Below are 26277 nucleotides of genomic sequence, written 5' to 3' on the forward strand. Positions count from 1 at the left end.
ACTGTTCCTTGCGCCCGTTACTAAATGTGAGCGTTAGTACCGGATGAAAGCGAGCTCGGTACTAACGCCCACGGACGAATGAGCTATTTTCTGGTGGTGAGTGAACAGCTGCCGTGCATGCTGTTGCTCTTGCTGCTGTGCTGCCGTTGTTTGCTCCCTGTCCGGCCGTGGAAACAAACCTTCATTCGCAGATCATGCACACATTCATATATAGCTGAGGTGCTCGCCACTGGACCGTCGGAGTAGTCAAGTAGAGATAGTCGTCACGGGCTGCAGCTGGGCTGCCGTATGTACTCGCCACCGGAGCTATCGTTGATTCGTTGTGGCCATTGGATCGCTGCTAGCCTGCTATGAAGAGGACCTCTGCCGGGCAGCCGCGCTCGCCGCTGGAGCTCTTTGTCATGGCTGCCATGGCGGATAGCCAGCATGAATGGAGTTGCTGCCGAGTTGTCATGCTCGTTGCCAGAATTGCCATCGTGGCCGCAGTGAACAGTCACCGTGCATGCTGTTGCTCTTGCTGCTGGGCTGCCGTTGTTTTTGCTCCCTGTCTGGCGGTAGAAACAAACCTTCCATCTATGCCGGTCATGCAGTTGTATGCAACGAACAAGCATCACCTAAATAAATAAAGAATCTCACCCATAAGCATGAACGGCCATGTCATCGACGGCGAGGTAGGATGCTGGAGAAGCGCTTGATGAGGTGGCTGGCGGTGTCGGTGTTGCTGCCACCGGGGTGGCTGAAGATTAGCATTGGGATCATAGAGGAAGATCATAATAGGTCATCCCTCTGCTTTCTCAATACAATTGTAATAAGTTTCATTCGCACACATTCATTTTTGGAAGGCTAATGAATTTTCGTCAACCATCGCATCAAATTAATTCACTAATAATTCATCGCGTAGCAGTCCATCATGTAGCAGTAACTACACACTTCACTTTTTTCACAGAAACTACACACTTTAACTACACACTTCCACTTCGACGATAATACATCAAAATTTAGTTTAGGAGGCGAGGTTATCCTCTAAACACCATGTGCAAGTGATCGCGGCCCTTCATCGAGCAACCCACTTTAACTGACGACCGTCAAGTCGTGTCTTTTTCTGCAGACTACTGGCCTGGGCGGAATTTCTGCTCCTGCTTCAAAGGCGGTTGCTTCGGATGTTGGGCAAGCTTCTGCTTCAGTGCTTCCTTGAATGCATCGCAGTCGCAGCCATCGCTAGGGGAACCCTTAAGCACTACCTGGTTGAGAGAAATGAGATGCTCTAGTCCAGTAAAGTCCAACGACAATCCGTAACTGCAGTCAACCTTCAGCTGCTCAAGCTTTATCATCTGGTCAAGGAAGCTCACATGTATACTGGAGCGGCAAGCAATCTCAAGGGTATTCAGTTCATCAAAAAAGGCAGGTGCTGTAGAGCTCACCCTGGTAGAGCTACCATCCACCTTGGCACAAAACTTGATCTCACCACTATTATCATTATCTGTGACGACAAAACGAAGGCGTAGGGTATGCAGCCTTTTTAGCTTCCCGAGCTCCTGTATGTCCTCCATTGTAAACAAGGTTGTCATTTGTAAAGTCAACTTGGTGAGATTGTCCAGTCTCCCGATGTGCTTTGGCAACTTTGCTACATGCCCATAGAGCTTAAGGCGCTGTAGTTTCTCCGGAAGCTCGAGGAATTGCAGGAGGTGTTTGTCACTGCCTTTCGTGAGCCCCATTGACAAGGATGTCAAATTGGTGAGAGCGTGCCAGCTGATGTTAAACAAACCCCAGCTATTGTTGCCATTGATGCCAGACACTATGAGCTTGCGCAATTGGGTAAGGTAACTGAGCTCTCTCAGAATGGACTCTCCACCTGCAATATTGGCATATACAACACCCAATGTGTGCAAGTTCGTCAGCCTCCCGATCCCCTTAGGAGCCTTGATACCATGGCAAGTAGGAGATCCACGTCTGCTTGACTTGGGGGAATAGGATAACAGAGTGTGAAGTATCCTGGTCCTCCTTGGCCTGTATGGCTCCTCATTCATCTCCTCGGGACCGGGTGTGGTCTCACCAGCACGAATATACTGCAGCTTCCGTAGATTGATAATACTTTTTGGTAGTGTGATTATTTTGGTGTATCTGATATCAAGAGTCTGGAGCTGCCTAAGCTCACCCATGGAATCCGGCAGCTGAGAGATTGGTGTGCATCTTCTTAGTGACAAGAACTTGAGGCGAGGTATCATATCCCCGATTTGATCAAGGTCACCATTTTTTATATTTGGTGTACCTTCCAGATCAAGCACCCGAAGCACCCTCATCTTTTCGGAGATGAAGAATGGCTTCCAGTTTTCAAACACAGTCAAAGAACGTAACCTGGAGAAGTCCATGCTGTTGAACATAAATTCGTCTCCTCCCCAGCACTTCCTAATGGCCAGGTGCTGGCCAACACGTCCAGTGGTTAGGCTGCACTTCCCTTCCAATACAGAGACCTCCAGAGGAAGGAGAACTTTCTCTTCTGTTTGCCACGAGATGATGTACTCGAGGATCAAGCAATTCACCTGCCACGAGACCTTTCTGATGACATCGGTCTCAGTAATTGGTTGTTGTGCTTGCTGTATCATTCCAAGCTCAGCAATCTTGTTAAAGAGCTTCTCTGCATCGTTCTCCAAGCTACAGCTACCAATGCCCTTGGAGTATCCTTCTGCTATCCACCGCCTCACCAAATGCCTTTTACGGATCATTTTGTTTTCAGGGAAAATTGAGAGGTAGAAGATACATTTCTTGAGTAAATGAGGACAAGCATCAAAGCTCGAACTAATAGAAGTGAATATGCTCAGGAAGCTATCACACTTTGCCATGGTCACTTCATGCTTAAAGTTGTCATTAAGGCGTTTCCGCTCCCGTTCTTGTGTTTCTCTTGGTCGGTTAGCCAAGGGGCCCAAGTAGCTAGCCAAAGCGATTATTCGTTTGGGAACTCCATCGCATTTGGATAATAGAGGTTTGGCTTGCTCGATCATATTCTCATTCAGAGAGCTTCCAAATGGAAATACCTATTGTCAAAACAATTCAAAACGAAAAATAGTCACTACTTTGCTAACTATCCGACAAATTAGTCATGTTTAAACTTGATGGTCCTCGCCAAGAATGTTAAAGATCAAATTTTCTCTATGGCACTACAATACTACATCAAGTTTAGAATAGAAAAAAAAATACTTTTGGAAGACAAGTAGTTTGAAAATGACCCCATATGCTTGACTGCCTGTTCATCCATAATATAGTATATATAGCATAAACATGCATAAGTTGACTGTCTGTTCGTAGATAGATTAACCAGAATAAATTGGTGGGTGGCAGGCATGATTTACTTTCTAAGGTGTCTATGTTTAACTATCAGAACAAAGGTATGCATTTGAATAAAGTCTACACAGGAATGAACATTTTTGGCCCAATTAATGTATAAGGCTTTAGTGAACCCCATGAGTTGCATGTGAACAAAGAAATATGAAAATTAATGCTGGCTTTGAAATTAAAATTTCTTTGCTACTTATAAAGAGGAACAATTTTAACTTAATATAATATAACAACAAACAAGAGTCCATACTAATGGAATGTGCCACATATGGTTTTTAAAACGTGTCTGCACTAAACACATTGTAGATGGTTTTTTATGGGCCAACCTCCTAAACTGAACTCGATATGGCAAAAATCCGTCAATGATAATACATATTACATATATTAAAAAAGATCATTATACACCACAAACAGGTTCTTATGTGAGAACTGTACAAAATGTGTATAGTCATCAATAATTTCTTTCTTTAAAAAACTTTTATTCAAAAACTGTTTTAGATGTATATAGACATTAACAACTTTTTCAAAGAAATTGTTCATATTATAGTCATTGCTGACAGTTCTTAGACAATTCTTGCAATTAAGGACATACATTAATTTGTCTGTCTTTTACCTTTTGAACTAAGTTGAGTTTGGAATTGAGAGATTTGGTGTGAGTATATCATGTTGAGCGTCATCTCTAATAGAAGTTATAAATATTCACCAACATTTTGGGACTAATGAAAGTAGAATTTACACCATTCTAACATCTTCAACGGCGAAGCACGGTGAAGATGGCACAATGGTATGTAAACATAGTTTCACTAGGCATAAAAATTTACAAAACTTTATAAATTTTAGTGACAAGGATGGACATATATACTATATTCCTCTAAATCTCATTACCAAACTCAATTTCATTTAAAAGATTCAAAAAGAATTTTGGATCAACTAGAGCTTTTTAAAGTTAGATTCCACAATCTGGATGGATCCAAACATGCTCAAGTTTAAACCGATGATGCTTGTAGAAATAAGTTAATTTGGATTCATGCACAGCAATTGGGTGCATATTGGTTTCCATGTTCGCATTCCTCACCTCACCTCGTCTCTTCTACATGGGCGGAGACAGGGGGGCGGACAGGGGCCTGCCCCCCCCCCCCCATGGTCCCCAAATTTACACTACAAATTTAAATTTTGATTAAATTTTTATCTAAATTTGTATGGTTGGCCCCCCTAACAATGAAAAAAACGACTTCCTGGCTCCGCCCCTGCTCTTCTGGCTAGGCTAACAAGCTTGGCAGCTCAAGAGAGCCAGATTGTCTCTCCCAAGAAAATGAGAAAAAGCTTGCTTTCACAAGTACGGAGGCAGCTAGCAAAGGATCCAAACAACATGCATGTACTGTCCAACTTCTTGCCCAGGAAGGCTAGGTGACCTCCAACATGGTTCCTAATGTGCACTAAGGTGTACAATGACCACACTATGCCTTAAACATTTCCATAACTAATGTGGGTGTCATGTTACACATATTTAAATAGTGAATAAACAGGAAGGACACACTATATAACAATTAAGATGAGTTCAAAAATGATGGGATTGTATAGTTTCTATTTGCGTTGGGGGATAGATGAACTTATATTGGAACCGTAGTAAGCAGTTGTATTCTGGAATTAGAGTATATGACACTTCGTAAATGAGTAAACATACCTTTCTGAAGAGGTCAAGGGCTACAGCAGCATCTAGAGGTTTGACATTGCACACTCTGCCAGAAGACGCTGCACAATGTGTGGCTACACTTTCTTCAGTAGTAATGACAATGATACAGTTTGCATAAGTTCCAGCTGATACCAACTCATTATTTATCGTGTCCCAGTCATTTTTGGACTGCAATCCGGCAACAACCACGAGACACTGACGCTCCTTAAGAACCTCCTTACACAATTTGATGGCATCATATTCAGCTTGAAATGCATCTCGATATATCCTTCCAGAATAAGGTGGTTCCAAATGCATATCCAGGAGTAAGCTCTGTGAAAAGTCCATGAGATTGAAAGGATGGGATACATTGACCCAAACGAACATATTGAACATTCCACGGTTATTGGCCACATAATGGTTGTAAACAGTTCTGACAAGAGATGATTTCCCAACACCATCATCCCCGCACACAGGGACAACATTTGATTTTCCTTGTGAGGAGTCTAATGGCAAGCCTATCAGTTTATCAAGTTCCTTCATTTCCGTATCGCGGCCCACAAGAAAACAGTTGTTGATCGCATCCTGTGCAAAAGAAGGCCTGTTCCTATATACAACTTCGTCACGTCGAAAACCCTGCAAATGGGAAGAGAGAATGACAAAGAAACTGAGATGCAGGAAAATGATACATACAACTTCAAGTCAATAGAAGAGATTTGGAGGTATTAGAGACAATATATAAGGCAAAATATCCACATCTTGAGCTATATAGCAACACCAGAAAAACAAATAAATACTTCATCTGATTTCAAATGTAGGTCATTTTAGGATTTCAATTGGTTAAACTTGTCTAACATGACCTATTGTAAGAAACATGGCCCCATTAGGTCATAGTTATGATTTTGGTAATTGTATGACAACATAGTCAATGGGACTAACACTACTGGAAACCATTTTTTTTCCCTGTGTGTGTCGAATTTTCTTTAGGGCTTTTTCGAGCACGCACAGGGAAATTCACATTTTCTTGTCAGTTTTGAAAGAACGCACAGGGAAATAACTGAACTCACAGGAAAATTTACATTTCCTTGTCGGTCTTGAAAGAACGCACAGGGAAATAACCAAACTGACAGGAAAATTCCCATTTCCTTGTCGGTTAAGAAAGAACACACAGGAAAATAACTCGAACTCATAGGGAAATTATACACTTCTTGTGGATTAAATCATTAACAATAAACTCTATCTTTTTTCCTAAAACTTTGATACAATCTTGATTTAGTGTGGCAAGCTTATGGACAAAAATATACTGTCACGTCAATACGTACAATTTTCTAACTAAATTTAGATATTATTGTAATGATTAAGTGATTATTTGAAGAAAGAAGTTTGAATTGTCACTAGAAGATAATTAAATTTTTCATCCGTCCAAAAGACATAGGCTAAGAATGGAACATATGAGGCTGAAAATATTTTGTGTAATTTTCTAAAATTTATTGGAGGTACACATAGTTCAACTTGGGATTACTTTCTATAAGCATGCATAAATTAATTTAAATGACAGAAAATAGCAAGTCTATTAAAACAATTCTTGAAACTCCTACATGACAATTTGGATGTTATCTATTTCACATAAAAATTTTATTGGGTTATATAAGGTAATTAATTTTGCAAATTACTTCACAAGCGTGCCCTAATTAGTTATTTAAAAAAATAGAAAAACAACTTTTTTTTATAGAAAGTTGCAGTGTAAATCCACAGATGTTAATAGGAGGGTGAATTTAAGGCCATGGCCAAATTTCAAGTGTATATGAGGAAGAAAACACTGTAGGGTGTACAAGCATCAACGTTTGACTTAAGTTGTATGAAACAATATGAGAGATCCATCTATTTTGTGAATAATGTATACTTTATTATTTTTAAAATCTTATGAAACTTTTATGTCAAGCTTATACATCCATAAAATAATTATATTCAAATTTATAGAATTTTTAAGAAGTTTTAGGTATTATTATCATTATTTAATAATAAGGTTGTAAATAGAAGTTTGAATTACTCCTAACAAATATCTAGACTTTTCATCTATTTTTAGAATACGAGCTATAATAGAACATTAGTCCTTAAAATATATTTTATGTAATTTTTTAAATATTATGTGAGATACATGTAGTTCAAATTGTAATTACTTTCAATAAACATATAGAAATTCATTTAAACTATTGAAAATAGTAAATGAGTTCAAAAATTATTGAAACTTCTACAAGACAACTTATATGTAATGTAATTTATATGAAAAATATATTAGTATATATAAAATTATTATTTTTGTTTGTTACTTCACGAAGTGCCTTAATTAGTTAGAAATAAAAATGAAAAATTAAACGGGCCAAAAAAATCTGAGAGTGGGCTGTTTTCTATGTATGGAAGTTTGGCCCAAACTTTCGTATCCATCCATTTCTGATCCGACGGTTTAGATTGCTTCCTCACTGTGTATAAAACCAGCTTCTCCAGTCGGAAACCCTAGCCGTCCATCTCTCCCTCGCCCCTCCCCTCGTCCTCACACCCACGCCCCTCCCTCTCCGCACACACCTCCTCCGTCCTCCCCACCGATGCCTCCTCCTCAAATCTCAGATCTGGGGCTGCCCGCGGCGGCAGCTCGGCCGAGCGCTAGCCGCTAGGCGCCCCAGGCCCTCGCGCCGCGCAGGGGCTTTGCAGCGGGCGGCAGCTCGGCCGAGCGCTAGCCGCTAGGCGCCCCTGGCCATGCGTTGCGCAGGGCCTCCGCGGCAGGTGGCTGAGCGCTAGCCTCTAGGCGCCCCCAGCCCGCACGCCGCCCAGGTGTTCCGCGGCAGCACGGCATGCGGCAGACGCGGCGGAAGGGCAAGCAGGCGGCCGGTGGGCCAATCGCGTCACGGCCGGCACTGCGCCAGGCACGGGCACGCGGGTCCGCCTCCGCCAGGCGCGGGTGCAAGGGCAGGCAGCTGGCCGACGGGCGCATCACGTCAAGGCGGCACCGCGACAGGTCAGTGATGTCGTCCGGACCTCTCTGCGTCTGACCGCGACCCTCCCCAACGCATGGTGACCTGTGCACGAGTGAAACATATATTTCTCTCTCTCCCATTTGTTATCTGATTCCCCCAAATTGCTTTAAATCCCGATCTAGGGTATTGACCACATGGTGTTGAAATTTGTGGCTGCATAGTTGGAAATCGAGGTGTACTACACTAAGTGGAGGAATAGAAAATTACTCTGATTTCTTTCATTTGCCATGGTAAGTAGAGTTCTGAAATGCTTTCATAGGGAAAGTAGAGTTCATATATGATCAGTAATATTTTAATCATGAACATTTATATCATGTGAGACCTTTACAAAGTACCATAGTTAAATCGGCAACACTTGATTCAGCTATATTTAACTTGGTAACACTTGTTTCAGGCTTTCAGCTGGCTGCTTACTTGCAGCAAATAGAGACATTTATTAATTGAGGATGCTGCATATAGTTAACGGATTATTAAGATGTAGTGATGCGAATTATTAGTCCCAGTGATTTGTTTCCACTTTCCTTGATAATGATTTTACTTACTTTTTTTCAGATGGGATGCGAATGTAGTATGCTAGAACAGCAGCAGCGGCAGATCCTGATGAAACTCCAGGGTCAGGTGGGATTAAATCTTATTAGCTCTATTCTCCCTGTATTTTTGTGTTATTTTTCTTTTGAGATTTAGGAGCACGGGCAGATCTTGATTAAACTATAGAGCTAGGAGTTGCGTAATTGGTTAGAGCTGATTCATCGAACGTACTCTGTACTTCAATTGCATTTGGGATGGTTTGAACTTATCCAAATCAGTTACCACAAAGCACTGAATGCTAGCAGAATTAGCTTATCTCTTATTCTTTTGCTTCTTGAGGGCTTCACCTAGTTCTGAAGAACTGAACTATTGAATAAAGGTGCATGCGTCAGTATGGAGCAAACAAGGTTATATAATTCAACTCATCTATAATACAACTTTCAATTTAACTAATATGCTCTTGGTATTTTAAGCCTCAACTTGATTGTAGCTGCCCTGAGATTACTTCTGTTAGTTTCTTTGCAGCTCATGGTTACATAATTCTTCTTCGCAAGTGGCATGAAGTTCAATGATGCGTGTACTGCTTCTTCTAGTTGGCTTGGTCAGTTATCTTCTACTGATAGTTTCTGACTTGATAGTCAACTTGAAATGAACTCATACAAGTAGAGCTCTACTTAATGCCTTCCAACCACTTGCTTAACTAGTTACAAATTTATGTTGGTGCAGTCTAGTTTGAGATTCAACAATATTAATCCTCGTTTTGCTGTATACTGTTTAATGCATCTTTGATTAAAGTGCTGCTTTCTTGAATTTACAGGTAATTGAGGAATTGGTGAAGCAGCTTTAGTATTAAAGTGTTTCTTTTCCATAGACATATTCATATTGTAACACCTATTGAATTATTGCTGCTGAGCAATTTGACAGCGAATTTGTACATACTATATATAATGATGAGCTCTGGTTGACGGCTTCAGTTGTCGATGTGTTTTGTTGAAATTTATGTGATTGTGAACCATTCAATTCAAATTTGAGCATATCTGAAATTGTATTTCCCAGTCAATGAATAAGAACATTAGAAGAAACAGTATTTTGTCAGTTAAAGCTGACATGAAATATAATTTTTTTGTCGGTTCCAAGGCTATTTTCCTGTCGGGAGACATGGACCGGGAAGTACTTTCAGACTTGAGGAAGGCTGATTTTTCTGTGCCCGGTTGAGCTAGCCCTGTTGAAAATTTGCCTGATGGTAACCAATTTCCCTGTTGCTTTTCTTATTTCTCTGTCGGTAGTGGTTATTTCTCTGAAGGTTTTGTACCGACAGGAAAATTTCGTTTTCCAGTAGTGTAACAAGTTTGTTGAGTTCAAGTTTGTAGGATTTCGAGGTCTCATGGATGAAGTCCAAACCATATCCAAAGTGTTCAAATCACATCCAAGTCAGTGTGTCCATTTGACAGCCATGATGAATTGGACAAGTGGCAGCAGAAATTAGGCGACCGGTTAAACCGACAGCCTGAAAAATGAATTGAGCAGTGTAAAGGGAAATTGCAACGACGATCAAGTGAAGAAAACTTAGTAGCATTGGATAAACCGATGTTGCAAGAAGGGGTGTCGGTGCAATAGTCGTTTAATGCTCAAGAAGGTTCTTTGGAGTTGGAGATGGCTGCCTCGGCATTGTCTTCAGCACGGGTTGAACCGACGGTATAAAAGTAGGCGTCAGTGCATTGGTACTGTGATTACTCAAAGAGCATGTCAAGTAGCAGAAGTATTCGAGGGACAAATCCTTCAAGACTGGTTGAATCGACACCCGTCGGTGCAAAGCGTCGGTACAATAACGTCAGTTGCAAGGGAACGTTGGAGTTCAATGGCTAGAATGCAAGTTCAGTGTGACTGGTTAAACCGACGGTGGCGACTGGTTTAACCGATGCTTTACGGCTTTTTGCAGAAAGGCAGGTAATGGCTATAAGAGGATCTCTAGCCTATTTAAGGCCTCACCTCGTGTTATTTGAGGCTGCTGGAGTTCGTGAGAAGCTACAGAAACTCTGCTGAAGTTTCCAAGGAAACCAAAGAGCTCATTGATCAAATTCTTAGGTTTAGCAAAAGCTTTGTGAGGTATAGTGCTAGGCTATCTCTAGAAAGAGTGTGAGAGCAAGGTGTTGTGCCCTCTTACTAGCTCTTGAGTGAACCTCAAGTTTGTACCTCGGTGTGTCGGCCCCTTGGAGTCTTGGTGGCTCGCCGGCAAGTCATCGACCCTTCGGCTTGGTGTGAAGCGGCGACGACGACTTTGCGCGGGGGATAAGGAGACCCCTTCTTTGTGGGAAGCTCCGTAGTGAAGGCGACATCAAGATGACCGGAGGGACCTAGTGTGAGCCTTAGTGGCCGAGCCTTTGTGGCAAGTCAAGGGAAGTCCTGGAAGAGACTTGGTGACCAGAAAGTAATACTTTTTGTAAGTGCTTCAACAACATGAACTAGAGGTGGCTTAGTGCTTCCTCTCATCCCCTCCTTACGTTTTTGCATTTCATACTTGCAACTTGTGTGCCTTTACTTTCTTAGAGTAGCATCAAGCTAGTATTAGCAATAGGTTGTAAAATTTATTTTGGGATGATGGTTCCACACTAGATGAACTCTAGATAGCATATTTTAGCTTATGTTTTGTGCTAACTAGTTTGAGCCATAGGTTAAGGTTTTCAGTTTGCCTAATTCACCCCCTCCCCCTCTTAGGGTACAAGCACCAATTCCTTTCACCTATGAGTATATAAAAGTCTATAACAACACATAGTTGATGTAACTAGATTCACAATGAAAAAAATATTTCCATAATCTATAAACTTCTATGTTTAAAATAATACATTTTGACAAAAGTTGCATGTCATAGAGACCTCTTTGAGGCCGTGCAGATGTACTAAAATAAACCACTAACATTTGGAATAGGAGAGAGTATATCTTTTGAGAGATATTACGTCATGATATTGTTTCCCAAAAGAAAGATGTCGCTATTATATTAAAAGCACCAATCAACTTTATCAATCTGGGGACTTCCCTAGGAAAAACAAAATACCAATATGTAGCTGTCTCCTGAACTCACAATGTTTAGGCATGTGGATGAACAAAAGTGAAGTCAATTTGTGTTTGTTATTCCAAGGCCATTTACAAGTTCCACTATTAGTTGCAAGTGAAAAAAATGTCACTTCGTCCTTATAGTCAACCTTGGCTTGCAGTAAGTAAGGGGAGTAAATTGTGCTGGAGGTAAATAACTTTGATTAAGTTTCATTAGTTAGATCCCAAGCCAGAAAATTAACGTGAAAACCTGTGTAGGGTGTAGAAAAATGAAAATTCCATTGTGCGAACAATGAATATGTTTGCTACCTTGCAAGGTAATTCTTGATTGATATATTATGAGAGAAGTAGTTATTGAGATTGATCATTTGAAAATAGCACAAATAGATTCATCTCAAACGGAAAGAAGTTTCACAATATTTGTTGTATTTCACAAGTATAAGATGTTGTATATTTGTAGTGAGATTGCTTTATGACATTGTTATACATATAAAATAATGCCTCCAATCATAAAGCATGACGTTGAAGACTTGAAGGTATTGATGTAGTCTATAAGGTCAATCCAACCCATAATATTTATGGGTAGTGTCTATGTTGTCATATCATCAAGACACCAGCTTTAGAAACTAAACTCTACAACTCATAATGTCTTGGTGTGGATTTCTATTAAACTAACTTTTTTTTCTCCACCTATCATATTTGTTCTCCATTTATTATGAAAACACCACCCAATTCTCAATGCACAACTTGTAGTGTCTAGCATATTTACGTGGTGACACTGGGTCTTGCATGAGACCTAGTTTCTTCCTCTTTCCACTCTCTCTCTTTTATTTATTATGGTGCCACATAAGCTAAAAATTCTACGTGGCGGTATAACTAATGCTATTGAAACCATCCTATATGGAAGGTTGGGGATGCCCTAAGGCAACACCTTGATTACTAGTTTCCATGAGGGTATGGCATTCAATATAAAGATGGTTAATATCATGAAAGCACTTTTTGCGATGAATCTAGCAGAATATCTTACTGTCTCAATCTACCCTAAACCTAAACCGGTAAACATCAGAAAAGGACATACATTTGTGATTTGAGAAAGTCCAAATTAGTGGACATATACAACAAAAGTTATAAGTTTGTGGATATAAATGAATTGCACAAATTACTAAGTGGTGGATGTAAAAAGGAATCTAGACTATTTTTCTTGTCAGTACTAAATACTAGTAATATACAGGACTCACTATTGTCAGGGCAATATATACTCCATCCATCGGGAAATGAAAGGCATATCTTATTTGGGAAAAGTGAAACCTTATAGATTTTGACCAACAATTATTGGTACCTGTATGCATATTTTGTTTGTCAAAATTATAGCACTACATTCATATTTGCACGTGCTTTATCTCACAATATTTACATCTAGTATTTTCTTAAAATATATTGTGTGTTAAATTATTGACCAAAGCTTGCTTTTATAGACCGTGTTGAAATTAAAAGAAATACAGATACACTATTATGGACGGAGAAGAGTACAGAATATATTGAACGTGCATAAAAACCATATACTAGTGATCTGTAGGAAAATTTAACTGTGAAGGTTACCTTTGTTTTATTTCAAAAAAAAAAAGGTTACCTTTGTATGTTCCCGGCTTTCCTCCTTGAAGAAGACCCAGACAGAGTGATCAGCTGAGAACTGCGTCAGTTCTGATACTTGGTATGGCTTCCCCATGCAGAGACTCGCAATCTCGAGCTGCTGGGTTGACACGACGATTCGGCTCCCATTCTTCTTATCCGGCAGGTAGGACATGATGGTATCCCACTGAGCCATGGAAGATAGGTCTTCCAGGATGATGAGATACCGTTGTGTATCTACAAGGTTCACAAACTCCTTGACAAGATCAGACGAAGACGCCTCCATTCTAGATAAGGGATGTGCATTCATTGCTCCTCCCTGTTCTTGCTGGCAAGAGTAGTTTGTGTAGAACTGAGCCAACAAATTCCAGATGAAATCGTGGTGATTGAAAGGATATACCAGCTTAACCCACGCACAACATTTGAAGTCTTTGTTGATTCTTGCATTATCGTACGCCTTCCTGATTATCGATGTTGTCCCAAGATCACCTCCTGCTCCGCACACGGAGATCACTTGAAGGTCATTGCCTTCCTTGGCAATCAACTTGGTGAGATCCAAGAAGCTGCTATGCTTCTTAATGGTGTCGAGAACATCAAATGTTCTTGTGTTGGCAGCACTCGTCTGCTGCATCTGCACGACGGGTCCGGAGCCGGAGTTGCCGTTGAGGTTGTAGCGCATGTTTCTCTGGCTCACCTCCTCGACCCGGGCCTTAAGCAGCTTTATCTCGACCACCGCTTCGTCCAGGGGCTGCGCGGCTGCAGATTTGCAGCAGGATGGCAGCAACCGTACACAAAACATCCACCATGGACGCTTCGTGTCCAGGTGGTAGACTAACTCAGCGCAGTCCTCCAAGTGATAGGAAAGGTCCCAGACTTGTCTCACCCAGGTCCTCATCACGCTGTTCTTGACCCAATCACGGTCGGCGGCGTTGAGGAATGACTCGATCATCTCGAACTCGTCGTTGATGAACACCAAGTCACGCTGCACAATCTGCCACAGCTCCGCCTCCTCCTTGACTGCGGACTTGACCTTGTTCACCAACGCCTCAATCGCCGTCTTGGAAGCCGTAATGGTGAGCTCCGTCATTGTTCTCTTTCGGTTTGTCCTGTACGATATGCGTCTGCGACCGAGGAATAAAGGTATAAGACATTTTTTAAGACAAGGGAATTTTATTAATTTGAAGGAATGTTATATCAAGATGATACAACTGAACCTAGAAAGAATAAAAGGTATAAGATTTGGGCCCAAGAAGCCTCCTCGACATATTTTCTATACTACTAAATATACTCTAACAGGAAAAAAACAGCTATTGGGAGAACATTAAGGTAGAATCGGCTTACCAGAGTGAGATTGCTTCGACGTCCCAGCGAACTAATCCAAGCTGCAGACTTCACTGTTCAGTGTTCACTAACTTGCTATGGGCTGTTCACTAACTTGCTATGGGCTGGAGCAGGGTGGTGGTGCTTTAGTTTATTTTGAAGCTGAACGAAGGACGAGGATCTATGCTGCACGGTTCTACTCGCTGGCTGCTACGATGCTGGTAGATCGATCGGTTGATGAGAAGCTTTAATATGAGATGCGGCTGAGGTACAAGAAATATTAGGAAGCTGTGCAGCTAGCGCCGTTGGTAGGTGAGAATTTATTACAATAAAATAGACTCATGATAGTAACAAGATATTGAGAACAAAATAGATTTATGATAGGTACAAAATAGATTCATGATAGTTACAACAAGATATCGAGAACAAAATAGACTCATGATAGGTATAAAATAGACTCTGTTTTGCTAGCTACGGCTGGTGGCTGGTGCTGGTTTATTATGAGCAAAAATTATTGTTGATTGGTTGGTGCCTGATGCTGTTTTGATGTGAGAAAAAAATACTATTATCTGACTGAAAAAACGGCTAGTAGAACAGAGTGTGAATCACGATAAAAATGGGTGGCATTAAACGTGGCCGCTGTGCCTCACCGACACTACCTGCCCACGTTCCTTGCATCGAGCCATTGAATAAGGCCGTGTTTAGTTCGGTAGGGTGTAAACGTAAAAAAAATTTGTGTTTCGAATCTTCCCAATTTGAAGTACTAAATGAAGTCTATTTACAAAACTTTTTGCATAGATGGATTGTAAATCGCGAGACGAATCTAATGATGCTAATTAATCCATGATTAATCAATAATTAGTGGATGATTACTGTAGCATTACTATTGCAAATCATAGATTAAGTAGGCTCATTAGATTCGTCTCGCGATTTACAGCCCATCCATGCAAAAAATTTTATAAATATACTTCATTTAGCACTTCAAATTAGTAAGATTCCTTTTCACTTTAATGCGTTTACGATTTTTTTGCGTTTACGGGCTGGAACTAAACACACCCTAATTGTGTTAAAGTAAACCAGACGACACTGCAGGTAGCCCGGCGGCAACCTTGAGGCTGTGTTTAGATACGTAAATTATTGGTAAAAAGAGTAACATCGGACACTATAGTTGTTTGTAGTAATTTTTATCCTACCATGACCTAATTAGGCTCAAAAGATTCGTCTCGTCGTGTATATTAAAATTATGCAATTAGTTTTTTTAATTATTTATATTTAATATTCCATGTATGAGACAAAAAATTTGATGTAATAGATAAATAGTGAAATTTGGAGATAAAAATTTTGTAACTAAACACACAGCCTGACTTGCTTACCCTCTCGCCCGTTCTATCAGCCACAGGCAAGCCGTGGCCGCCGAGCCGTACGTAGCTCCTTGTCGGGTCCTAATCTGCCACTGTCCCACGGCACTGTTTTTTTTTTGACAAGTGCACTCGCTGTGTACGTTACGTCCCTATTCATTGTTGCTCACGCATGTGTTGTTCGCTCCGCCAGACTGCCACTGTCTCACGGCCGCCCACCCCCATTCGCCACTCAAAAAATCAAGAATACGGATGCAAGTTATACATATTTTGAATAATTGGCTTGATTTAAAAAATTAATAAAATAAATTAGAATAATATTCTGCGTAAATATTTTAAGAGAAAAAATAAACTAAAATAATATACCATCATAATTAATTAGTTAATTAAAAAATACTATTAGATATCCAACTGCATCCTTACCTATCAAACATCAACCCCATTATTAATGAAGATGTTGTCACCCGATCTGTCACACTGCCAAACGCCGCGCGCACACACCCATTGGCCACTCCAAAAGCCAAGGTTCTCGGATTCAGTACTCTCGTGTCCCGTCTCATTGATCACTGTCACAACGACCACCAAGCTGCGTCACCCCTCTCGTGCGTGAACTAAACATTAGATCTGGTTTGGTTGGCTAAAGTTAATTTTTAACTAGGAATAAACATTAGTAGCTTGCTAAAAATAGTTGGCTAAAATTAGCAGTCATGTGTTGTTGGGATAAGGAGTTCCCTCCGTTCCAAAAAGACGGTCCTTTTAAAAAAATTTAGACACATTACTCATTCTAAGAAATAACCTTTGTCGGTACCTCAGGAGCGGGTACCCCTCTTGCTGAGTCTAGGCAAGAACCTCGTAGTTATCGTTAACTACGCCCTAACAACCGAATAGCCGGACCCCTATGGTCCGGAGCCATACTCTCCCGGCAAACGGCCCCGGACCCGCTCCCAGCTTGGAAAGGGTCCGGTAGCGCCACGTATCCCGGGGGTAGCCCTCAGTCAAAACAGCTGGGGGCCCCGTACCACCCGCGTAGTCCCGGACCTCCCAGGAGTACCGGACCCCTGCTGGGTCCCGGACCCGGACCCTCATACACTATCCGGACCCCTCAGCGGAGTAGAACTTACACCCCGCCTGGGGCTGGTCCGGAACCGCCACGTGTCACGTGCCCGCACGCAGGTGCGGGCACGCGCGCGGTGCCGCGAGGCTTTCACTGGAAGAGTCGCCTACCTACCGCATTCAATGCAGTAGGCGGAAGTGCGCACTGCCATAGCAAAGGCCGAGGCGGCTTTGGCCAGATTGCACTGTTGGTTGCATGTTGCCAAGGAGCACAGAGCAGTCGCTGGCGCCGCCTACTCCGCGTATGTCAGCCTACTATGTCAGTTGGATACGACGGCTCGGCTTCGCCCATTAAGGAACCTACACGGTAGCCTCGACAGACTACGCCGCAAGCTACATTGCTCCAACGGGCGCCTCGCCGATGGGACAAATAAAGACTCCCCACGGTCAGAGAGTCTACAGGACGAGGAAGCGTATCCGAGAAGAGATCCACAACCACTGTAGAACCATTAGTATCTTTCCAGTATAGTATACATCCTTGTTGGGCCCACCTGTCGGGGTCCAATGCCTGTGTACGCGTCCTCCTTTGCTCTATAAAAGGGAGACGCCCGTTAGAGAAGGACTCAGGCCTGGGAGAAGCCCGGCTGGGCAGAGCCGCAGAGGATAGACTCATTCATACCTAGTGCAATACACCACAGAGTGGACGTACGGTATTACGCTCCGGCGGCCCGAACCACTCTAAATCCGTGTGTTCTTGCGTTCTTGCCCCCAAGCTAGATCGGCCTAATAGCTTAGCACTTCCCCGAGTACTCCCCCTCGGGGAATAGGCGGGTGCGTTCCGCCACCCGGCTGTGGGTACCCCCAAAAGCCCACGACATTTGGCGCCGTCCGTGGGGATGTGCAAGGGTTGGCTAGATCTCCAGGCTTCTGAGGCTGAGCTCATCCTCTGCAACGGCGATGAGAAGATGAAGAGAGGCATGGCGGCACCTACGCTGCATGTCACAGCGCCGAGGCAGCAGCGCCCTCGGTGCTGCGGCGCGCGGCAGCGGCGCCTGCTGTGCGTCGCCACTGCGACACCTCAGAGCCGGCGCAGTGGCGCGCAGCGGAGACGCCCGCTGTGCGCCACCCTACAACACCTCCGCGTCGGCTCAAGGTTTTCTCTCAAGCAACCACCAGGACTCCCCTGCGGCGATATGGCGTCGGCTCAAGGCTTTCTCTCAATGTGAAGCCTAGAGCCGACCACTATGGCCCGAGGGAAGTTTACCGTCGTCTCCTCCCTCGCCAGGACCGAGTCTCTCTTGGTGCTGCTGCAGACAGGATTCCGCCACCAGGCGCGGGGGCCTAATGCCAGCACCAAGGTCGAGCCGGCGAACGACCACCCTTCTCCACGCTCTGTGCTAATCCAAATGAGCACCCAGCTCGTGGTGAGCAATCATCGGGCTGGCTTCAGACGGCAGCGGCAGGGCCACTCCCATTCAAAGCCAAAGAATTTGTTCTCATGCTATCTGAGCGTGGGACAGTTCTTGTGCTGGGAAGGGCCCCGCAAGCTCCCGAGGTGATGCTGGATGATGCTGTACAGGCACGTTCAGAGCGCTTTCGCCCCCAACTACTGAGAAGAGCCCCCAGTGTGGCAGTTCCACTACGGCCAGCAACGTGCAAGCCTTACAGAGCGACGGCTGTAGGTTTCCACTAGATAGGATTGAGTCTGTATCTCCTTTGTAATGATGTGGTGCCTACGTGTGGTCCAGAGCGGTAAAGGTCCGCCCTTGTAAACCCGGCCTCTGGCTTCATCGCACAAACAGGCAACACCAGCAAGTAGTCCAGAGCGGTAGAGGTCCGCCCTCATAATTCCGGCCTCTGATGTACACCACAAATCAAGTAATGAAGGAGATTTGCTTCCCCAGTCCCATCTATACATTAACTCAATGGCACTTGTCTGTATAGCTTGCGTGTTTCCTTTTTTCGGAACAGAGATCCTTCTTTTGTTGCTAACGATCCAAGTTGAGTTGCTGGCTTGTAGTCAGGTTGGGACACCCCTTCTAGCTGAAAGACGGTCCGAACTTCTAGGGACCTGCTCCGGAGAAGTGGTGCTTGCATCCTGGGGTGGAGGAGTTCTGCGTAGCCGCTTAGCCTGGTAATGTAGCACTCCACTGCCCTGTTACAAGTACCCCAGTATCCGAAGCTGTTGTGTCTAGAGGTCCGGGCTTCTTTCTAGTATAAGGCTTGGTTTCCTATGCCCCACCACGAGGTCCGGTAACATATCTCGGAGGATCGATGGCAACACTCCAAGTCCACTCTGGTGGCCCGCTCCGGCGGAGACCGCTCGCCACGGTCGCTCCAAGTCCACTCCGGTGGCCCGCTCCGGCGGAGACCGCTCGCCACGGTCGCTCCAAGTCCACTCCGGTGGCCCGCTTCGGCGGAGACCGCTCGCCACGATCGCTCCAAGTCCACTCCGGTGGCCCGCTCCGGCGGAGACCGCTCGCCACAGGTCGCTCTAAGTCCACTCCGGTGGCCCGCTCCGACGGAGACCGCTCGCCACGGTCGCCTCAAGTCCACTCCGGTGGCCCGCTCCGGCGGAGACCGCTCACCACGGTCGCCTCAAGTCCACTCCGGTGGCCCGCTCTAGCGGAGACCGCTCACCACGGTCGCCTCAAGTCCACTCCGGTGGCCCGCTCTGGCGGAGACCGCTCGCCACGGTCGCCTCAAGTCCACTCCGGTGGCCCGCTCTGGCGGAGACCGCTCGCCATGGTCGCTCCAAGTCCACTCCGGTGGCCCGCTCTGGCGGAGACCGCTCGCCACGGTCGCCTCAAGTCCACTCCGGTGGCCCGCTCCGGCGGAGACCGCTCGCCACGGTCGCTCCAAGTCCACTCCGGTGGCCCGCTCCGGCGGAGACCGCTCGCCACGGTCGCCTAGAGCCCGGTCCGGAGAAGTAATGCTTGCTCCCTGGGCGGTACAAAATCCGTGCAACCGCTTAGCTTGGTTCCGTACCCTAAGCCTGCACCTTCGCTGCCCTGCGGAGAGTGCTCTAGTACCTGAACCTGGCAACAGGTGCCACGGCCTTGAAGGGGTCCGCAGCACCCGCTCTCGCCATGAGCACGCCAACACAATCAGCAGTGCGTCACGATAATGGCCCCACCCGCGGGTTTGTACCTCTCCCGAGGTGGGCCGGGGGGCCACTATCGGTACCCCAGGACCGGGTACCCCCTCTTGCTGAGTCTAAGCAAGAGCCTCGTAGTTATCATTAACTACGCCCTAACAACCGAGCAGCCGGACCCCTGTGGTCCGGAGCCATACTCTCCAGGCAAACGGCCCCGGACCCGCTCCCCTCTTGGAAAGGGTCCGGTGGCGCCATGTATCCCGGGGGTAGCCCTCAGACAAAACAGTTGGGGGCCCCGGACCTCCCGCGGAGTCCCGGACCTCCCAGGAGTACCGGACCCCTGCCGGGTCCCGGACCCGGACTCTCATACACTATCCGGACCCCTCAGCGGAGTAGAACTTACACCCCGCCTGGGGCTGGTCCGGAACCGCCACATGTCGCCTACCTACCGCATTCAATGCAGTAGGTGGAAGTGCGTACTGCCATAGCAAAGGCCGAGGCGGCTTTGGCCAGGTTGCACTGTTGGTTGCATGTTACCAAGGACCACAGAGCAGTCGCTGGCGCCACCTACTCCGCGTATGTCAGCCTACTATGTCAGTTGGATACGACGGCTCGGCTTCGCCCATTAAGGCACCTACACAGTAGCCTCGACAGACTATGCCGCAAGCTACATTGCTCCAACGGGCGCCTCGCCGATGGGACAAATAAAGACTCCCCTCGGTCAGAGAGTCTACAGGACGAGGAAGCGTATCCGAGAAGAGATCCCCAACCACTGTAGCACTATTAGTATCTTTCCAGTATAGTATACATCCTTGTTGGGCCCACCTGTCGGGGTCCAACGCCTGTGTACGCGTCCTCCTTTGCTCTATAAAAGGGAGACGCCCGTTAGAGAAGGACTCAGGCCCTGGAGAAGTCCGGCTGGGCAGAGGATAGACTCATTCATACCTAGTGCAATACACCACACAGTGGACGTAGGGTATTACGCTCCGGCGGCCCGAACCACTCTAAATCCGTGTGTTCTTGCGTTCTTGCCCCCAAGCTAGATCGGGCTAATAGCTTAGCACTTCCCCGAGTACTGCTCCTCGGGGAATAGGCGGGTGCGTTTCGCCACCCGACCGTGGGTACCCCAAAAGCCCACGACAACCTTGTTGCCCATAATTAATATTGCAATTGTGAATAAAAATCTTGTTGTTTATTTAATTTTCTAGATCCTCAATAAATACATATGCATTGGAACTAGAAAAGTAGAATGTGCTAAGCATTTGATTAGTTCTATGTGTTTTTCTATACAATTTTTTTGTACTTGCTATTACTTTAATTAGATGAATTTTACTACAAGCTGAACAAACTACTATGCCAATCTACTAGAGGTTTGGCGGCAGACCAGCACGCGGATCATTGGTGAGACCTCGCGGGCCGTGCGAGCACGTGAGCGCCCGGAAGCAATTGCGAGAGCCAGGAAGGAAATACTACTAGCGTGAGCATGCGGAAAGGAAGTATTTTATTTTTGAAAAACGAAAGTGTAAGCTGTGGGAAATCGATTGTTGGTTTCTCTCCCAGCGAGTGCGCGCGTATTAGCAAGACTCCTCGGGTGGCCGATGTCGATTTGTAAGTAAGGACAAAAAATAGTTGACCAACTCTTATATGCTTGACTAATGCCACATGAGTCCGTTCTACACAGTCAACCACGTCAATGATTGTGCATTTTACTGGACATGCTAGCATGGGGAGAGCATCTATCTTGCCCAATTCGTCTGTTGCGTAAGCTTAAATAATGTGGAGACACATGGCAATAAATTCTAAGTCTGGTAACTATGAATTAATTTGCTATCAGTCAGCTAATAAAAGATGGCGAATGGCAAACTGTAGAATAGGATAGGACCATGACGCACTCCCACGGTTGCCCCAACTGTGGAGGACAAGTACGATAAAAATGGGTGGTATTGAATGCGGCAGTTGCGCCTCACCGATACTACCTGCCATCCTGTCACATCCTATCAGGGTTGGCACCGCGCATCGAGCCATTGATAAAATTGTGTTAAAGCGCGACCTTCACTTGCTTACCCTGTCGCCCGTTTCTATCAGCCACATGGCAAGCCTGCCGAGCAGGTCATTGTGTGGTATTTTCTTTGAAGTGGCTGGGACAGGCCCTGTTTGGTTTGGCGTGAAAACATTTTTATGAAAACTTTTTGATGTTTTGACCAATAAATAGAGATATTAAATAAAGTCTAATTACAAAATTATCTCCACAACTATGGTACTGTAGCAGATACTCTAGCTAATGAGATCTTTAACCGCACGAGTGGGGGATGATTGGGCGCGGTTACTGTAGCTAATCATAATGGAACTTGTCTTATTAGATTCGTCTCGAAAAATTACATCCATCCCTAAAAAGGTTTTATAAATAGACTTTATTTAGTACTCCATGCGGACATTCGTCTTTTTGTGAAATTTTGATGTGACACCTAAGCAAACATGGCCACAAGTAGGGATGGATTCTGATCGGATACGGATGAAATTGGATCTGAATGTCACCTTTTACCACATTTTAATTCGGATACGAATACGAATGCAGATCTCATCGGATACTAATACAAAATGGATAATTCGAATCCAGATACCTTCTCGATTTGAAACATAGAGCTATCGCGAATATCAATTTATTTTATCAACAATTTTATAGTAGATCAAAATCATTATACGTATAGGGAGTAAAGGATTAGAAGATGGCTAATAAAAAATATAATTATCTATGTATAGCTTTTATATTAAATATATAAAATTAATTTTAAAGGTAAAATAAATAAATATATAAATACTTAATAATTAAGATATATAAAAAAGATTTTATTATTAAATAAATAATTAATTTGACTCGTATAAAATAATTTTAATCATGAAATAAATATATTAAATAGTTAAAGTTAATTTTTATATCATTACTAATTTTAATAAATATATTATTAGTTATCTAGCTTTCTAAATAAATAGTGTATATCATTAAGTAATTAGGTATAAAGATAAGTTCAAGATTGTCTCGCTAGTCACTTTTTCTTTGCGAATACGGACGGATACGGATGTTATCGGATATTCCTCGAATACGAATATGGAATCGGATAGAGAAAAGTTCTAAAAATCGGATTCGGATGCATACATATGACATCCATATTAAAATCGAATACGAATACGGATATCCATATTTACATTTTAAGCGGATACGAATATGAATAATTCGGATGCAGCCATCCGCATCCATCCTTTCCCACAAGTGCACTCGCTGTTACGTCCATCTATCATTGCCCACGCACTGCATGCATCTATCTCATGGCCACCCACCCCCATCGGCCACTCAAAAAGCCACGGCTAGCTAGCTCTCCGAACCCCATCGGCCCATCGGCCCACTGTAAGGAGCATACGTCAAACTTGTGCGAAACCTTCTCAATTTTTTTATCATAGACTCAGCACATGAAATTATGATATCACGATAAATTTTATGATTTTTAGACTTCATATGTTATTTATAGAATTTTAAAATGATTCGGCCTCATGTTCCCAGTCATGTTTCGGGAAAAAGATGTTCCATGTTGCCTCCCATTTCATGGATACGGCTTCAGATTGGACTCAATAACATGAAACTGGCGGGGCCGCGTGAGCCTCCGAGCCGCGTTCGACCTGACCGCCGCAGCGGCGTCGCTGCATACCGCGAGGTGCGCGTGGGGCCACAGTGCTGTGGCGCGGCAGCCCGCCAAGGCTGGTTGACCTCTGCCGCCGCAGATCCGCACGAGGCCGCCGCGACTCGGCGTCCTCGAGGCTGGCCGATCTCCGCCGCCGCGACTCATCGTCCTCGAGGCTGGCCGATCTCCGCCGCCGCAAATCCGCACGAGGCCGGAGCTCTCGCGCGCGGCGGAACAGGACGAAGCACGTGGTGGTGGGCAGAGGAGGAGGAGGAGGCACGCGGCGGCGCGTGGAGGGGGACGATGCACGCTAATGTCCCGGTCGTGGGCGCGCGGGCGACGGCGCGAGCCTCCGACGCGAAGGCCAGGGCGAGGGCGAGCATGCGGCGGCGAGCCACGGTGGCACGGGCGAGCAGCGGCAAGGCGTGGCCGCGCAGGCTGGCGGGCAGACGGCGGCGAGCCCCGGCGGCACGGGCAGGAGAGTGGGCTAGCACGGGGCTCAGGCGTTCCAGCGACACGAAGGCCGGGCCCCGGGCGACCAGACAGCGGCGAGCCATGGCCGCGCGGCGAGCAGGTGCAGCAGCAGGTGGAGGCCTACTCCCGTTCCCTCGCCCTGCGCTCACGTCGTGGCCGGCCACATGCCCCCGCTGTGGCTCCTCCCGCCCGAGGCCAGTGAGGCCTTGGAGCTCTGGGAGACCGGGACGGGGCGGAGGAGCAAATGCGGCAGCAGGTACTGTCCTACTCCTAGTCCCTCGCCTGCGCCCTCCTCGTCGCCGGAGCATCTGTTTCTGTTTCGAAGCCGTGATCTCGCGGAGCATCTGTTTCCGTTTTAGTGTGGTCCAGATAATCATTTCCATTTCCATCCGTAATCAAGTGGCAATCGTTAAGTTGAGAGATGGGCTATGTATGCTTCCTGATTCTGTAGGTACCATTCCCTTCCCTGCGCTTCTCCAATTCCATATTAATGTAGATCAATCATGTATTTTGGTACTGGATGGTACCAGATAATGTCTTTTAAATAGAGATCTACTGAAGGAGTCATACTTGTAATGTCTTTTATCATCAAAAGATACGCTAGCTTTGTTGGAATATTGGGGTAGCAAAAAACAAAAATTTTCTACCACATAAATCAGGATTATTGCAGTTATAGATCACAGGATTACCACTAGACGCGCGGTTGCGGAACTTCTTTAGCGCGTCGGTGTAGTGCAGATTGAAGCCGGCAGTGCAGTTGCGTGAACCACCTCACGAATGGCTCGTCCTTGTGCAGCAAACGCAGCACCACCACGAAGTCCACACGTATGGGAAGAAGCTTCGCACTACGGATTGCTAGATCCGCGTGAACGAACTAGGGCTAGATGCACGAGGAAGAGGAACAGGGAGGGGGGCTACTCATGGTACTGTTCATCCTCGTGAATAGTAGCCAGGGGCAGGGTTTTTAGGCGCCCCCTCCTTTGTTTATATAGCCCCTTGGGTGGGCTGCCTTGGGCCCCACCTTGAGTGCCCCCTTTTTGGCCTAAATGGCCCATTAGTGCACCTAAACCCAGTCTAATTCGAATCTAATCCTTATCAGGTTTCTTTCCCTTAAGTGTGTGACCCTCTGGGCTCACATGCGAATAGACATGGCCCGAGTACTCTTACTCGACCCAATAGTAGGCAGTGGCATCTAGCAAGACATGTCAACTACTATACGCACACAAAGATCATATCAGACGAGCCGCCACAATATCATATACATGCTGTTCCCTTTGCCTCACGATATTTGGTCTAGTTTAAAGCCGACCACTCTTTTCTCGATCCTGTGATTCAGAATACTTGGTTAACTCTTAACCCCAGCATGGCCATGCATTTCCTGATCCGAATCACTCGAGGGGCCCAGAGATATCTCTCTCTTGTAGAGAGGGGCAAATCCCATCTTGACCGACTATGTCTCACAGCATGCTTCTTGACAGACCCGAAAGCCACCTTTATGACTACCCTGTTACGGTACAGCGTTTGATGGCTCCTAAGTAAGTCGGTTTACATCTTAAGTACATACGACGATCTCAGGTCTTCAGACACAGCGTACATATTGTGTAATGAGAAATCATCATCTCGTGTTGGGTCAGTTCAGTCTCATGTCTCACATGAGCCCACATTATTAGTTTGACATCTCCATGTCCATGACTTGTGAAACGTAGTCAATCAACTAATACATGTGCTAGTCTAATATTCATGTGTGTCCTCACATGAACTCCGACTAGAAACATTTTAGAATATTGATACAAGTATAGAGTTTCACAAATACTTCACATAAGCATTAATTAATACAAGTTGTCATCCATGAATATTCAAGATATAATTTATTAACCATAAATACAGGGAAATATGATTGCCTCTAGGGCATATTTCCAACAGTCTCTCACTTGCACTAGAGTCAATCCAGAATGTATCTAATACCCATTGCTCTTGTGTGCCTCTCATACTTGGGCTGTGGAAGGGGTTTTGTCAATGGATCTGAAATGTTCAGGTCCGTGTGTATTTTGCATAT

General features: G+C 45.0%; 2 protein-coding genes across 2 annotated transcripts; both read right to left on the bottom strand.

Moving 5' to 3' along the window:
- Window positions 1-1109: 1109 nt before the first annotated feature.
- On the bottom strand, window positions 1110-5548 carry LOC120645887 (disease resistance protein Pik-2-like). The gene is made up of 2 exons (XM_039922604.1): window positions 5018-5548; window positions 1110-3032 (listed from the first exon to the last, which is right to left on the bottom strand). The coding sequence occupies exons 1-2, from the start codon at window positions 5546-5548 to the stop codon at window positions 1110-1112; spliced, it is 2454 nt and encodes an 817-aa protein (XP_039778538.1).
- Window positions 5549-10193: 4645 nt separating this feature from the next.
- On the bottom strand, window positions 10194-14332 carry LOC120645888 (disease resistance protein RPP13-like). Its single transcript, XM_039922606.1, has 2 exons — window positions 13247-14332; window positions 10194-10289 (listed from the first exon to the last, which is right to left on the bottom strand). Exons 1-2 carry the CDS (start codon window positions 14330-14332, stop codon window positions 10194-10196), a joined length of 1182 nt encoding a protein of 393 aa, XP_039778540.1.
- Between the last annotated feature and the right edge of the window lie 11945 nt (window positions 14333-26277).

Source organism: Panicum virgatum, chromosome 8K (genome assembly GCF_016808335.1).
Source record: "Panicum virgatum strain AP13 chromosome 8K, P.virgatum_v5, whole genome shotgun sequence".
NCBI lineage: Eukaryota > Viridiplantae > Streptophyta > Magnoliopsida > Poales > Poaceae > Panicum > Panicum virgatum.

Bases quoted from the DNA above. Each gene is read 5' to 3' on its own strand.
- LOC120645888 (XM_039922606.1), bottom strand. From the start codon at position 14,332: ATGACGGAGCTCACCATTACGGCTTCCAAGACGGCGATTGAGGCGTTG. The intron at 10,290-13,246 runs GTAACCTTTTTT...GAGTAATCACAG, and splicing joins AAAGCCGGGAACATACAAAG to TACCAATGCACTGACGCCTA.
- LOC120645887 (XM_039922604.1), bottom strand. From the start codon at position 5,548: ATGAAGGAACTTGATAAACTGATAGGCTTGCCATTAGACTCCTCACAA. The intron at 3,033-5,017 runs GTATGTTTACTC...TTTTGACAATAG, and splicing joins CCCTTGACCTCTTCAGAAAG to GTATTTCCATTTGGAAGCTC.